The 13,971-nt window shown below is 43.4% G+C and overlaps 1 protein-coding gene across 1 annotated transcript in view; it reads right to left on the reverse strand.

Annotated features, from left to right (window-relative positions):
* Positions 1–4,214: 4,214 nt before the first annotated feature.
* Positions 4,215–13,971, reverse strand: part of MID1 (midline 1) — a 398,682-nt gene continuing 388,925 nt past the window's right edge. Inside the window, exon 10 of the mRNA XM_082447129.1 lies at positions 4,215–4,729. Coding sequence (XP_082303255.1) covers position 4,729 — 1 coding nt within the window. The 3' untranslated portion in view covers positions 4,215–4,728. The remainder of the gene's footprint in view (positions 4,730–13,971) is intronic.

Genomic DNA, 13,971 nt, shown 5'->3' on the forward strand with positions numbered 1-13,971 from the left:
TTTCAGTGCTTGTGATTGGTCTGTTCATATTTTCTATTTCTTCCTGGTTCAGTCTCGGCAGGTTGTGCATTTCTAAGAATTTGTCCATTTCTTCCAGGTTGTCCATTTTATTGGCATAGAGTTGCTTGTAGTAATCTCTCATGATCGTTTGTATTTCTGCAGTGTCAGTTGTTACTTCTCCTTTTTCATTTCTAATTCTATTGATTTGAGTCTTCTCCCTTTTTCTCTTGATGAGTCTGGCTAATGGTTTATCAATTTTGTTTATCTTCTCAAAGAACCATCTTTTAGTTTTATTGATCTTTGCTATTGTCTCCTTCATTTCTTTTTCATTTATTTCTGATCTGATCTTTATGATTTCTTTCCTTCTGCTAGCTTTGGGGTTTTTTTTGTTCTTCTTTCTCTAATTGCTTTAGGTGCAAGGTTAGGTTGTTTATTCGAGATGTTTCCTGTTTCTTGATGTAGGCTTGTATTGCTATAAACTTCCCTCTTAGAACTGCTTTTGCTGCATCCCATAGGTTTTGGGTCGTCGTGTCTCCATTGTCATTTGTTTCTAGGTATTTTTTGATTTCCTCTTTGATTTCTTCAGTGATCACTTCGTTATTAAGTAGTGTATTGTGTAGCCTCCATGTGTTTGTATTTTTTACAGATCTTTTCCTGTAATTGACATCTAGTCTCATAGCGTTGTGGTTGGAAAAGATACTTGATAACGATTTCAATTTTCTTAAATTTACCAAGGCTTGATTTGTGACCCAAGATATGATCTATCCTGGAGAATGTTCCATGAGCACTTGAGAAAAATGTGTATTCTGTTGTTTTTGGGTGGAATGTCCTATAAATATCAATTAAGTCCATCTTGTTTAATGTATCATTTAAAGATTGTGTTTCCTTATTTATTTTCATTTTGGATGATCTGTCCATTGGTGAAAGTGGGGTGTTAAAGTCCCCTACTATGATTGTGTTACTGTCGATTTCCCCTTTTATGGCTGTTAGTATTTGCCTTATGTATTGAGGTGCTCCTATGTTGGGTGCATAAATATTTACAGTTGTTATACCTTCTTCTTGGATCGACCCCTTGATCATTATATAGTGTCCTTCTTTGTCTCTTGTAATAGTCTTTATTTTAAAGTCTATTTTGTCTGATATGAGAATTGCTACTCCAGCTTTCTTTTGATTTCCATTTGCATGGAATATCTTTTTCCATCCCCTCACTTTCAGTCTGTATGTGTCCCTAGGTCTGAAGTGGGTCTCTTGTAGACAACATATATACGGGTCTTGTTTTCATATCCATTCAGCCAGTCTGTGTCTTTTGGTGGGAGCATTTAATCCATTTACATTTAAGGTAATTATTGATATGTATGTTCCTATTCTCATTTTCTTAAATGTTTTGGGTTTGTTATTGTAGGTGTTTTCCTTCTCTTGTGTTTCTTGCCTAGAGAAATTCCTTTAGCATTTGTTGTAAAGCTGGTTTGGTGGTGCTGAACTCTCTCAGCTTTTGCTTGTCTGTAAAGGTTTTAATTTCTCCATCAAATCTGAATGAGATCCTTGCTGGGTAGAGTAATCTTGGTTGTAGGTTTTTCTCCTTCATCACTTTAAGTATATCCTGCCACTCCCTTCTGGCTTGTAGAGTTTCTGCTGAAAGATCAGCTGTTAACCTTATGGGGATTCCCTTGTGTGTTATTTGTTGTTTTTCCCTTGCTGCTTTTAATATGTTTTCTTTATATTTAATTTTTGATAGTTTGATTAATATGTGTCTTGGTGTGTTTCTCCTTGGATTTATCCTGTATGGGACTCTCTGTGTTTCCAGGACTTGATTAACTATTTCCTTTCCCATATTAGGGAAGTTTTCAACTATGATCTCTTCAAATATTTTCTCAGTCCCTTTCTTTTTCTCTTCTTCTTCTGGGACCCCTATAATTCGAATGTTGGTGCGTTTAATGTTGTCCCATAGGTCTCTGAGACTGTCCTCAGTTCTTTTCATTCTTTTTTCTTTATTCTGCTCTGCAGTAGTTATTTCCACTATTTTATCTTCCAGGTCACTTATCCGTTCTTCTGCCTCCGTTATTCTGCTATTGATCCCTTCTAGAGTATTTTTAATTTCATTTATTGTGTTTTTCATCGTTGCTTGGTTCCTCTTTAGTTCTTCTACGTCCTTGTTAAATGTTTCTTGCATTTTGTCTATTCTATTTCCAAGATTTTGGATCATCTTTACTATCATTATTCTGAATTCTTTTTCAGGTAGACTGCCTATTTCCTCTTCATTTGTTAGGTCTGGTGTGTTTTGACCCTGCTCCTTCATCTGCTGTGTGTTTTTCTGTTTTCTCATTTTGCTTATCTTACTGTGTTTGGGGTCTCCTTTTCACAGGCTGCAGGTTCGTAATTCTCGTTGTTTTTGGTATCTGTCCCCTGTGGCTAAGGTTGGTTCAGTGGGTTGTGTAGGCTTCCTGGTGGAGGGGACTAGTGTCTGTGTTCTGGTGGATGAGGCTGGATCTTGTCTTTCTGGTGGGCACGTCCACGTCTGGTGGTGTATTTTGGGGTGTCTGTGAGCTTATTATCATTTTAGGCAGCCTCTCTGCTAATGGGTGGGGTTGTGTTCCTGTCTTGCTAGTTGTTTGGCATAGGGTGTCCAGCACTGTAGCTTGCTGGTCGTTGAGTGAAGCTGGGTCTTGATGTTGAGATGGAGATCTCTGAGAGGTTTTCACCGTTTGGTATTACGTGGAGCTGGGAGGTCTCTTGTGGACCAGTGTCCTGAAGTTGGCTCTCCCACCTCAGAGGCACAGCCCTGATGCCTGGCTGGAGCACCAAGAGCCTTTCATCCACACGGCTCAGAATAAAAGGGAGAAAAAATAGAGAGAAAGAAAGAGGATAAAATAAAATAAAGCTATTATAATAAAAAATAAGAAAAAAATTATTTAAAAATTTATTAAGAAAAATTTTTTTTTAATTTTTAAAAATAAATTTATTAATTTTTTATAATAAAAAATAAGAAAAAATTAAGAAAAATGTATTAAGAAAATTTTTTAATTTTTTAAAATAAAAATTAAGAAAAAAATTAAGAAAAAAAATTTTTTAATTTTTTAAAATAAAAAATAAGGAAAAAATTATCAAGAAAAAATTTATTAAGAAAGAAAATTTTTTAAGTAAAAAACAAAACAAAACAAAACAAAACAAAAACCGGATGGACCGAACCCTAGGACAAATGGTGAAAACAAAGCTATACAGACAAAATCTCACCCAGAAGCATACACATATACATTCACAAAAAAAGGAAAAGGGGAAAAATTAATATATCCTGCTCCCAAAGTCCACCTCCTGAATTTGGGATGATTCGTTGTCTATTCAGGTATTCAACAGATGCAGGTACATCAAGTTGTTTGTGGAGCTTTAATCTGCTGCTTCTGAGGCTGCTGGGAGAGATTTCCCTTTCTCTTCTTTGTTTGTACAGCTCCTGGGGTTCAGCTTTGGATTTGGACCTGCCTCTGCATGTAGGTCACCTGAGGGCGTCTGTTCTTCGCTCACACAGGACGGGGTTAAAGGAGCAGCCGATTCAGGGGCTCTGGCTCACTCAGGCGGGCGGGGGGAGGGATACGGATGCGGATGCGGGGCGAGCCTGCGGCGGCAGAGGCTGGCGTGATGTTGCAGCAGCCTGAGGTGCGCCGTGCGTTCTCCCGGGGAAGTTGTCCCTGGATCACGGGAGCCTGGCCGTGGCAGGCTGCACAGGCTCCCGGGAGGGGCGGTGTGGAGAGTGACCTGTGCTCGCACACAGGCCTCTTGGTGGCAGCAGCAGCAGCCTTAGCATCTCATGCCCATCTCTGGGGTCCGCTATGATAGCCGCGGCTCGTGCCCATCTCTGGAGCTCCTTTAAGCGGCGCTCTGAATCCCCTCTCCTTGCGGGCCGTGAAACAAAGAGGCAAGAAAAAGTCTCTGGCCTCCTCGGCAGCTCCAGACCTTTTCCCGGACTCCTTCCCGGCTAGCTGTGGTGCACTAGCCCCCTTCAGGCTGTGTTCACACCGCCAACCCCAGTCCTCTCCCTGCGATCCGACCGAAGCCCGAGCCTCAGCTCCCAGCCCCGCCCACCCCGGTGGGGGAGCAGACAAGCCTCTCAGGCTGATGAGTGCTGCTCGGCGCCGATCCTCTGTGCGGGAACCTCTCCGCTTTGCCCTCCGCACCCCTGTGGCTGCGCTCTCCTCCGTGGCTCCAAAGCTTCCCCCCTCTGCCACCCACAGTCTCCGCCCGCAAAGGGGCTTCCTAGTGTGTGGAAACCTTTCCTCCTTCACCGCTCCCTCCCACTGGTGCAGGTCCCGTCCCTATTCTTTTGTCTCTGTTATTTCTTTTTTCTTTTGCCCTACCCAAGTACGTGGGGAGTTTCTTGCCTTTTGGGAGGTCTGACGTCTTCTGCCAGCGTTCAGTGGGTGTTCTGTAGGAGCAGTTCCACGTGTAGATGTATTTCTAATGTATCTGTGGGAAGGAAGGTGATCTCCACGTCTTACTCTTTGGCCATCTTGCGCAGACCTCCGGTGTGTGGGTTTATTTCTGCACTGTATTCTGTTCCATTGATCCGTATGTCTGTTTTTGTGCCAATACCACACTGTTTTGATTACTGTAGCTTTGTAGTATTGTCTGAAGTCTGGGAGGGTTATGCCTCTTGCTTTGTTCTTTTTCCTTAGGATTGCTTTGGCTATTCTGGGTCTTTTATGGCTTCACATAAATTTTAGGATTATTTGTTCTAGTTCTGTTAAAAAAAAAAAAGTCATGGGTAATTTGATAGGGATTGCATTAAATCCATAGATTGCTTTGGGTAATATGGCCATTTTAACAATATTAATTCTTGCAATCCAAGAGCATGGGATATCTTTCCATTTCTTTGAATCATCTTTAATTTCCTTTATTAATGTTTTGTAGTTCTCAGCATGTAAGTCTTTTACCTCCTTGGTGAGGTTTATTCCTAAGTATTTTATTTTTTGATATGGTTTTATTTTTATTTATTTATTTATTTATTTGGCTGCACTGTGCAGCTTGCGGGATCTCAGTTCCCCCACCAGGTGTTGAACCCAGGCCACAGCACTGAAAGTGCTGAGTCCTAACCACTAGACCACCAGGGAACTCCCTTGATGTGATTTTAAAAGGAATTGTTTGTTTACATTCCCTTTCTGATATTTCATTATTATTGTAAAGAAACGCAACTGATTTCTGTACATTAATCTCATATCCTGCTACCTTGCTGAATTCGTTGATCAGTTCTAGTAGTTTTTGTGTGGAGTCTTTAGGGTTTTCCTCATATAATATTATGCCATCTTTGTATAATGACAATCTTACCGCTTCCCATCAATTTGAGTACATATTTCTGTGGTATCAGTTGTGATTTCTCCTCTTTCATTTCTTATTTTGTTTATTTGGGTCTTCTCTCTTTTCTTCTTGGTGAGCCGGTCAAAGGTTTGTCAATTTTGTTTACCCTTTCAAAGAATGAGCTCTTGGTTTTACTGATTTTTTTCTATTGGTGTTTTAATCTCTGTTTTATTTATTTCCTCTGATCTTTATTATCTCCTTCCTTCTGCTGACTTTAGGTTTTGTTTGTTTGAGGTTTTTCTTATTTCCAGAAGAAGGCCTGTATCACTATGAACTTCCCTCTAAGAATTGCTCTTGCTGCATCTCATAGATTTTGTATGGTTGTGTTTTTATTGTCATTTGCCTCTAGGTATTTTTAAATTTTTTCTTTGGTTTCATCATTGACCCATTGGTTTTTTAGGAGCATGTTGTTTAGATGTAATTGGTTTTTTTTCTCATTTCTTTTTCTGTGGTTGATTTCTAGTTTCATGCCATTGTGGTCAGAAAAGATGCCTGAAGTAATTTCTATACTCTTAAATTCGGTGAGGCTTGTTTTGGACCCTAGTATGTCGTCAATCCTAGAGAATATTCCATGTGCACTTGAAATGTGTATTCTGCTTTTTTTGGATGTAATGTCCTGAAGATAACAAGTGTAACTGTTCTATTGTATTATTTAGGATCTCTGTTGCCTTATTGATTTTCTGTCTCAAAGATATGTCCATTGATGTGAGTGGGGTGTTAAAGTCTCCTACAATTATTGTATTCCTGTCAATTTCTCCTTTTATGTCTGTTAGTATTTGTTTTATGTATGTGGGTGCTTCTATATTGGGTGCATATATGTTAATGAGTATAATATCCTCACCTTGTATTGATCCTTTTATCATTATATAGTGTCCTTCTTTATCTTTCTTTATAACCTTTGTTTTGAAGTCTATTTTGTCTGATATGAGTATTGTGACCCCTGCTTTCTTGTCATTTCCCTTTGCATGAAATATCTTTTTTCCATCTCTTATGTGTGTCCTTTGCCCTAAAGTGGGTCTCTTGTAGGCAGCATATTGTAGGCTCTTGTTTTTTTAATTCAATCTGCCACTCTGTGTCTTTTGATTGGAGCCTTTAGTCCATTGACATTTAAGGTAATTATTGATAGATATCTATTTATTGCCATTTTAAACCTTATTTTCCCATTGATCTTATTTCTCTTTGTCCCTTTCTTTTTGTTTTTCCTTTTGTGGCTTGATGATTTTTTTTGTATTATGCTTTTGTTCTCTTCTTTTTGTTTTTTGTGAATCTACTGTATGTTCTTGATTTATGGTTGCCCTATTTTTTAAGTATGTTAACCCCTCTATATCTACTTGCTTTAGACTGGTAGTCATATAGGCTCAAACACATTCTAGAAAAAAATATCTACGTTTTCTTACTCTCCCCCCTGACATTTTATGACTTTGACGTCCCCTTTTGCATCTTCATGTTTGTCCTTTTGCTATTCATTGTGGTTATCATTGCTTTCACAGAAATTTTTTGATTTTTTCAAAAAAATCTGTGTACTGGCTTATTTAAGTGATTTACTTTCCAATTGTGATCTTCCCTTTCCTCTGTATTCTTACTTCTTTTCTATTTAGAGAAGACCTTTTAATATTTCCTTTAGGATAGGTTTAGTACTGCTGTATTCTTTTAGTTTTTGCTTGTCTGAGAAATTCTTTGTCTCTCCTTTCATTCTAAATGATAATCTTTCTGGGTAGAGTATCCTAGGTTGCAGATTTTTTCCCTTTCAGGACTTTGAATATCTCTTGCCACTCCCTTCTGGCCTGCAACGTTTCTGTAGAGAAATCAGCTGAGAGCCTTATGGGGGTTCCCTTGTAATTAACTCTTTGTTTTTCTCTTGCTGCCTTTAGAATCCTCTCTTTATCTTTAACTTTTGCCATTTTTATTATAATATGTCTTGGTGTAGGTCTGTTTGGGTTTATCTTGTTCAGAACCCTCTGTGCTTCCTGTATCTGGATATGTGTTTCCTTCTTTAGGTTTGAGAAGTTTTCAGCCATAATTTCTTCAAATACATTTTCAATCCTCTTTTCTCTTTCTTTTCCTCTTGGGACCCCTATTATGCATACATTGGCACACTTTATATTATCCCATAGGTCTCTTATATTGCTTTCATTTTTTTTTTTCATTTGGGTTTCTGCTGTTGTTCTAATTGGGTGATTTCCATTATTTTATCTTCCAGATCACTTATTCATCCTGCTATTCATAGCCTTTATTTTTTATTTTAAAAATATTTATTTATTTGGCTGTGCTGGGTCTTAGTTGTGGCACATGGGATCTTCATTGCTGCGTGTGGGATCTTCATTACCACGTGCTGGATCTTTAGTTGTGGCATGCAGAATCTTTAGTTGCAGCATGTGGAATCTTTAGTTGTGGCTGTGGAATCTTTAGTGGCAGCATGTGGGATCTAGTTCCCTGACCAGGGATTGAACCCGGGCCCCCTGCATTGGGAGCGTGGAGTCTTGACTGCTGGACCACCAGGGAGGTCCCTATTCATAGCCTTTAATTCAGCTTTCTTCTCTTCAAATGAATTCACTAATTTTTCTTGGCTCTTCCTTATAGTTTCTAGTTCTTTTTACAGTAGTCTGCATTTATGTCAATAGCCCTTCTTAATTCCTTCAGTATTTTCATTATCTCCTTTTTGAACTCAGTGTCTATTAGACTGAAGAGGTCCGTTTCATTGTTTGTTCTTTGAGGGGAATTCTCTTGATCTTTTATTTGGATGTGGTTCCTCTGCTTTTTCATTTTACTTATATTTCTCTTGCTCTATGAGTTTAGAAGAAATAATTATATACTGTGGTCTTGGAGGGCTATTTTTATGTGGGAATGTTCCTGTGTAGCCTGCGCGGATTTAATATTTTTTGGTGCAAGGGCTGTTTTCAGTATGGATACCTGCCACCTCTTTCCTCAGTGTGTGCTGGCCACTAACCTCTTGATAGGAGGTGTGACTGGTGTTATGGATATTGAGTGGGGCCTCCTCTTTGCTCTGTGGTTGTCACTGCCCTGTCAGGGGCAGGGTCTGCTCCCTAGTTGTTGGAGTGGAAGCCCCCAGGTCTGTTTCTGAGCTTCATTTCTGATCTGCAGTGTGAGGCAGGCGGGATTGGAGGGCTCCCACTGGGAGAGGAGCCACTGAGTATTCGTCTGCTGGAGCTGTTCACCTGTGAGCGTGCTCTGTTGTGTCACTTTTCACCCGTTGTGCGGGCTCACAAAGTACACTGTTGTTGGCATTGCCCTCGGCCCCACCTCATTCGTGGGTGTGCTGGCAATTGGCCCTGGTGTCTCTCAGGCACTGTTTTCACCAGGCCACCAGGACAGATCCACTGAAGTCAGGTCCAAGGACTGCAGTAATCATGCACCTGGACCTGCTGTGGGAGCTATGGAGGCAGCTCAGACTCTGGCCCAGCCCAGCCCCAATGTGTACGCACCCACAAAGCCCACAGCTGCTAAGGTCAGACCTGTCCCAGCCACAGGAGCACCTGTTGTCCATTTGGATGTTCCACAGGTGCTGAATTTGCAAAGCCATCAGTGGAGGTATAAATCAGTGGTTCACACAGCCCTGGAGAGAGATTTCAGCTCTGCTTCCTAAGTTGCACAGCCCCTGGGGCTCAGCTGTAATTTCAGCCCCACCACTGCATGTGGGCAACCCACCAGCGTCTGCTCCTGGGACTGCCAAGGAGGTGGCCGGGGCATGAGAGCCTGCCCAGGCGGGAGCCTCTCCTGGAGCCTGCAGAGGCAGGGATTGGCACGTGGGGAAAGAGGCTGGTCGCCCCGCCCCTCCCTTTGCATGCCACTTAACAATGGCGCTCCGTTTCTATGGCGGCCTGGGCTGCTTCTGAGAACACTCCCCACTGTGGTGCCCCACACTCCAGCCCCTTCAGGCTGTCTCCATGCAGCCAACAGCAGTCCTCTTCCCAGGTCTGTCCTCTAAACCCCAAGTTCCAGCACTCAGCCCCCACCCATACCAGAGGACATGCGTCTCAGGCTGGGGTGCGCAGGATGGTGGCACAGACCTTCTGTGTAGGTCTCTCTCTGTCCTGCCTGCCACAAACCAGTTGTTGTGCTCCTCCTCTAAGCCTCAGAAGCTCCTTTTCTGTCCCAGCTGATCTCCCCACTGGTGAGGGGGCTTCCCAGGGTGCGGGAACCTCTCCTCTCCTTTAGCTCCCTCCCAGGGGTGCAGATTCCATCCCACTTCCTCTTTTTTTTTTTTCCTTTCTCACAGCCGGGTATGTGGAGATCTTTCTTGTCCTTTCAGGTGTTTGAAGTCTTCTGCTTTTGTTCAGTAGGTGTTCTGTGAGAATCTGTAGATACATTTGTAGATATATTCTTGATGTATTTGTGGAAAGAGGTGAGTCCCACTTCCTACTACTCTGCCATCTTGATTTCTCTGCTGATCATATGGTTTTTATTCTTCAATTTGTTAATGTGGTGTATCACATTGATTGATTTATGGATATTGAAAATTCTTGCCTCCCTGGGATAAATCCCATTTGATCATGGTGTATGATCCCTTTAACGTCTTGTATTTGGTTTGCTAATATTTTGTTGAGGATTTTTACATCTATGTTTATCAGTGATATTGGCCTGTAATTACCTTTTTTGTGATACCTTTGTCTGGTTTTGGTATCAGGGTGATGCTGGCCTCATAGAATGAGTTCAGAAGTGTTCCTTTCTCTTTACTTTTTTGGAATAGTCTGAGAAGGCTAGGTGTTAACTCTTCTCTAAATGTTTGGTGGAACTCACCTGTGAAGCCATCTGGTCCTGCACTTTTTTGTTGGGAGTTTTAAAATTACTGATTCAGTTTCATTCACGTTAGTTGGCCTGTTCATATTTTCTATTCCTTCTTGGTTCAGTCTTGGGAGGTTGTACCTTTCTAAGAATTTGTCCATTTCTTCAAGGTTGTCCATTTTATTGGCATATAGTTGTTCGTAGTAGTCTCTTAAGGTCCTTTGTATTTCAGTGGGGTCAGTTGTGACTTCTCCTTTTTCATTTCCGATATTATAGATGTGGTCCATCTCCCTTTTTTCTTGATGACTCTGGCTAAAGGTTTATCAATTTTGTTTATCTTTTCAAAGAACCAGCTCTTAGTTTTATTGATCTTTTCTATTGTTTTTTTAGTCTCTGTTCCATTTATTTCTGCTCTGATCTTTATGATTTCTTTCCTTCTAGTAACTTTGGGTTTTGTTTGTTCTTCTTTCTCTAGTTCCTTTAGATGTAAGGTTAGATTATTTGAGATTTTTCTTGTTTCCTGAGGTAGGCTTGTATCACTATAAACTTCCTTCTTAGAAGTGCTATTGCTGCGTTCCATAGGTTTTAGATCATCATGCTTTCATTTTCATTTGTCTCTAGGTATTTTTAAATGTCTTCTTTGATTTCTTCAGTGATACATTGGTTGTTTAGTAGCATATTGTTTAGCTTCGATGTGTTTGTGTTTTTTGCATTTTTTTCTTATAGTTGATTTCTAGTCTCATAGCATTGTTGGTCAGAAAAGATGGTTGATATGATTTCAGTTTTCTTAAATTTACCGCGGCTTGTTTTGTGGCCTTGCATGTGATCTATCCTGGAGCATGTTCCTTGTGCGCTTGAAAAAATGTGTGTTCTGCTACTTTTGGATGAATGGAGAAGTGGCCTTCTTTAGGAGACGTCCTATGCATCCCAGTAGTGCACTCCCCTCTCATCACCCAAGCTGTATGCTTTAGGGGTTCCCCCTATGAGGGCTGATGAGTCCTTCTGTTGTGGTGGGCTATGTGGGTGACCTGGTAGGCTTGGTTAGCTCCTAATCCAGTTGGTTGCCAGACCCTGCCTTGTGTGGAGGCTGCCGGGTCAGGAGGGAGCTGACTGTAGAAACCCAGGGGACTCCAGGGCTAGTGCTGGCTCACTGGTGGGTGAAGCCAGATCCTGGAGTTATTGCTGGAGTACTTGCAGGCAGAGCTGAGTCCTGGAGTTTGGCTGCAGGGCCCAGGTGATCCCAGAGCTGGTGTCAGATCACTGGTGGTGAGGGGGCGATTCCTGAGACAGTTGTGTACAGGCTCCAGGGTGTCCTGAAGCTTATGTTGGCCTGCTGCTAGGCAGGGACAGGTCTTAGCTGGTCCCTGGGCAGGGTCTGGCCTATGGTGGGCAGGCTGGGTCTGTAGGCTGCAGCATTGTAGTCTTGCTGCATCTGGTATGTGCACCCTGGCGGGTGAGGCTGGTCTGGAGGCTAATGCAAGCTTCCTAGAGGGCAGAGCTGGTGCCTGCCCGTTGGTGGGGGGAGCTGGGTCCTGGCCCTCTGGTGGGCAGGGCTGTGTTTAAGGGCTATGTCTAGAGGCGGCTGTGGGCTCAGAAAGTCTTTAGGCAGCATGTCTGCTGATGAGTGGGGCTGTGTCCCTACTCAGTTAGTTGCTTGGCCTGAGGTGTCGTAGCACTGGTGCCTACCAGCTGTTGGGTGGTACCAGGTCTTGGTGCTAATGAACTAGAGGGAGGATCCCACCATGGTGCCCTCCTGCACCAGTGTCCACGTGGTAGAAGCTCCCCAGAACGGCTGCCATCAGGGTCTCTGTCCCCAGGGTTATCTGCAGGCACCCCCCCACACACTCTGCCTCTCCAGGAGACTCTCTAAGACCAGCAGGTGGGTCTGGCCCAGGCTCCTATCAAAATAGTGCTTTTGCCCTGGGTCCTGGTGCATTTGAGATTTTGTGTTCCCCCTTGAAGAGTGAAGTCTCTATTTCCTCCAGTCGTTTGGGACTCCTGAAATTAAGCCCTGCTGGCCTTCAGAGCCAAATGCTCTGGGGGCTCATCTTCCTGGTGCAGGACCCCAGGCTGGGGAGCCTGACATGGGGCTCAGAACTCTCACTCCTGGGGACTTCCCTGGTGGCGCAGTGGTTAAGAATCCGCCTGCCAATGCAAGGGACACAGGTTCGAGCCCTGGTCCAGGAAGATCCCACATGCCGCGGAGCAACTAAGCCCGTGTGCCACAACTACTGAGCCTGTGCTCTAGAGTCCACGAGCCACAACTACTGAAGCCCACGTGCCTAGGGCCCGTGCTCCGTGACAAGAGAAGCCATTGCAATATGAAGCCCACGCACCACAACGAAGAGTAGCCCCCAGTTGCCGCGACTAGAGAAAGCCCGTGCGCAGCAAAGAAGACCCAACACAGCCAATAAATAAACAAACAAACAAACTCTCCTGTGGGAGAACCTCTGCACTATAATTATTCTCCAGTTTGTGGGTCACCCACCTGGGTGTATGGGACTTGATTATATCGTGAGTCTGCTCCTCCTAGCCATCTTGGTGTGGTTCCTTCTTTTTGTAGAAGTTCTTTCCTGGTAGTTTCCAGTCTTTTTTGTCGATGGTTGTTCTGCAAATCGTTCTGATTTTAGTGTGCTCATGAGAGGAGGTGAGCTCTGGATCTTTCTACTCCGCCATCTTGGCCAATTTCTGTATTTGTATTTTTTGCGGGCTCCATCCAGTTCCAGGAGGAAGAGGGCTTCTGACATTCCTGCCTCCCTCTCTGCTGACGTAACCTACAGCACACTGGGCGGGCCTGGGGTGTTGAGCCAGTGAGCTGGACAATGCCTGCGTTATCAACGCAGTCCTCACAAGTGACCCAGCGGCCTGGGAGCGGAGGAGGGAATAGGAAATTGGTAGGAAGGTGATGTGGGAAGATTCTGTGGACAGAAGGGATGTCATCATGATATAGGATGGATGTCACCACTGAAGTGTTCATTAGGTCACTGGTCCTCAAAGAGGAGTGACTGTGCCCCCATCCCCCACCCCGCAGGGGACATTTGGCAGTTGTCTGGAGACATAGTTGGTTGTCACAACTGGGTCGGGGGTGCTTTTGGTATCTCGTGGTCAGAGGCCAGGGATGTTGCTATACATCCTACAGTGCACGGGAGAGCCCCATAACAAGGAACTTTTCAACCCCAGATGTCCATGGTGCCAAGGCAGAGAACTCCTGCTTTAGAGACGGGACAGCTAGAGAAAGGACTGAACAGAGTCGAAACTGGGCATCAGAAGACTTTGTCCAAAGGGACTTCCCTGGCGGTCCAGGGGTTAAGACTTCAAGCTTCCACTGCAGGGCACGTGGGTTCAATCCCTAGTTGGGGAACTAAGATCCCACATGCTGCTCGGCCCCCCGAAAAAAGAAGACGACGACTTCATCCATGGAACAAGTGAGATGAGGAAGAAAGAGTATATCCGGAAATATACTCAAAAGATACCGGCTTTCCCATCCTGTGTGTCCATGAGGGTAGAAGAGTGTACTTGGCAATCTCATTAGACCCTCAGTACATAAGCACACAAAGTTCGTAATATCCTGCCTAAATTGAAAATGAAAACTTGACACCCAGACTGTAATTAGCGAGAATGAACAACTTCCTCATTTTTCCCCAATTCGCCAGGGCATTGTAACACTCAGTCATCTCATTTCCTTCCAGAGCTGTAAAGGTGTCATGATTTCAGTCTCCCTGCAGTGGAATTTGTCTGCAACACGGAGCCTGGTCATTGCACTTTGGGGATGTTTTGGACGGCTGGGTCTGACAGCATGAAGGGAAATTGTTCACATTTGCGTCTCGGATGCTGTCTTGAGCTGTGTTGATTTTCCTCCAGTCAGGGCTGTCCCCGAGGACTTCC

Source organism: Balaenoptera physalus (genome assembly GCF_965194825.1).
Source record: "Balaenoptera physalus genome assembly, chromosome: X".
In the NCBI taxonomy this organism is placed as follows: domain Eukaryota; kingdom Metazoa; phylum Chordata; class Mammalia; order Artiodactyla; family Balaenopteridae; genus Balaenoptera; species Balaenoptera physalus.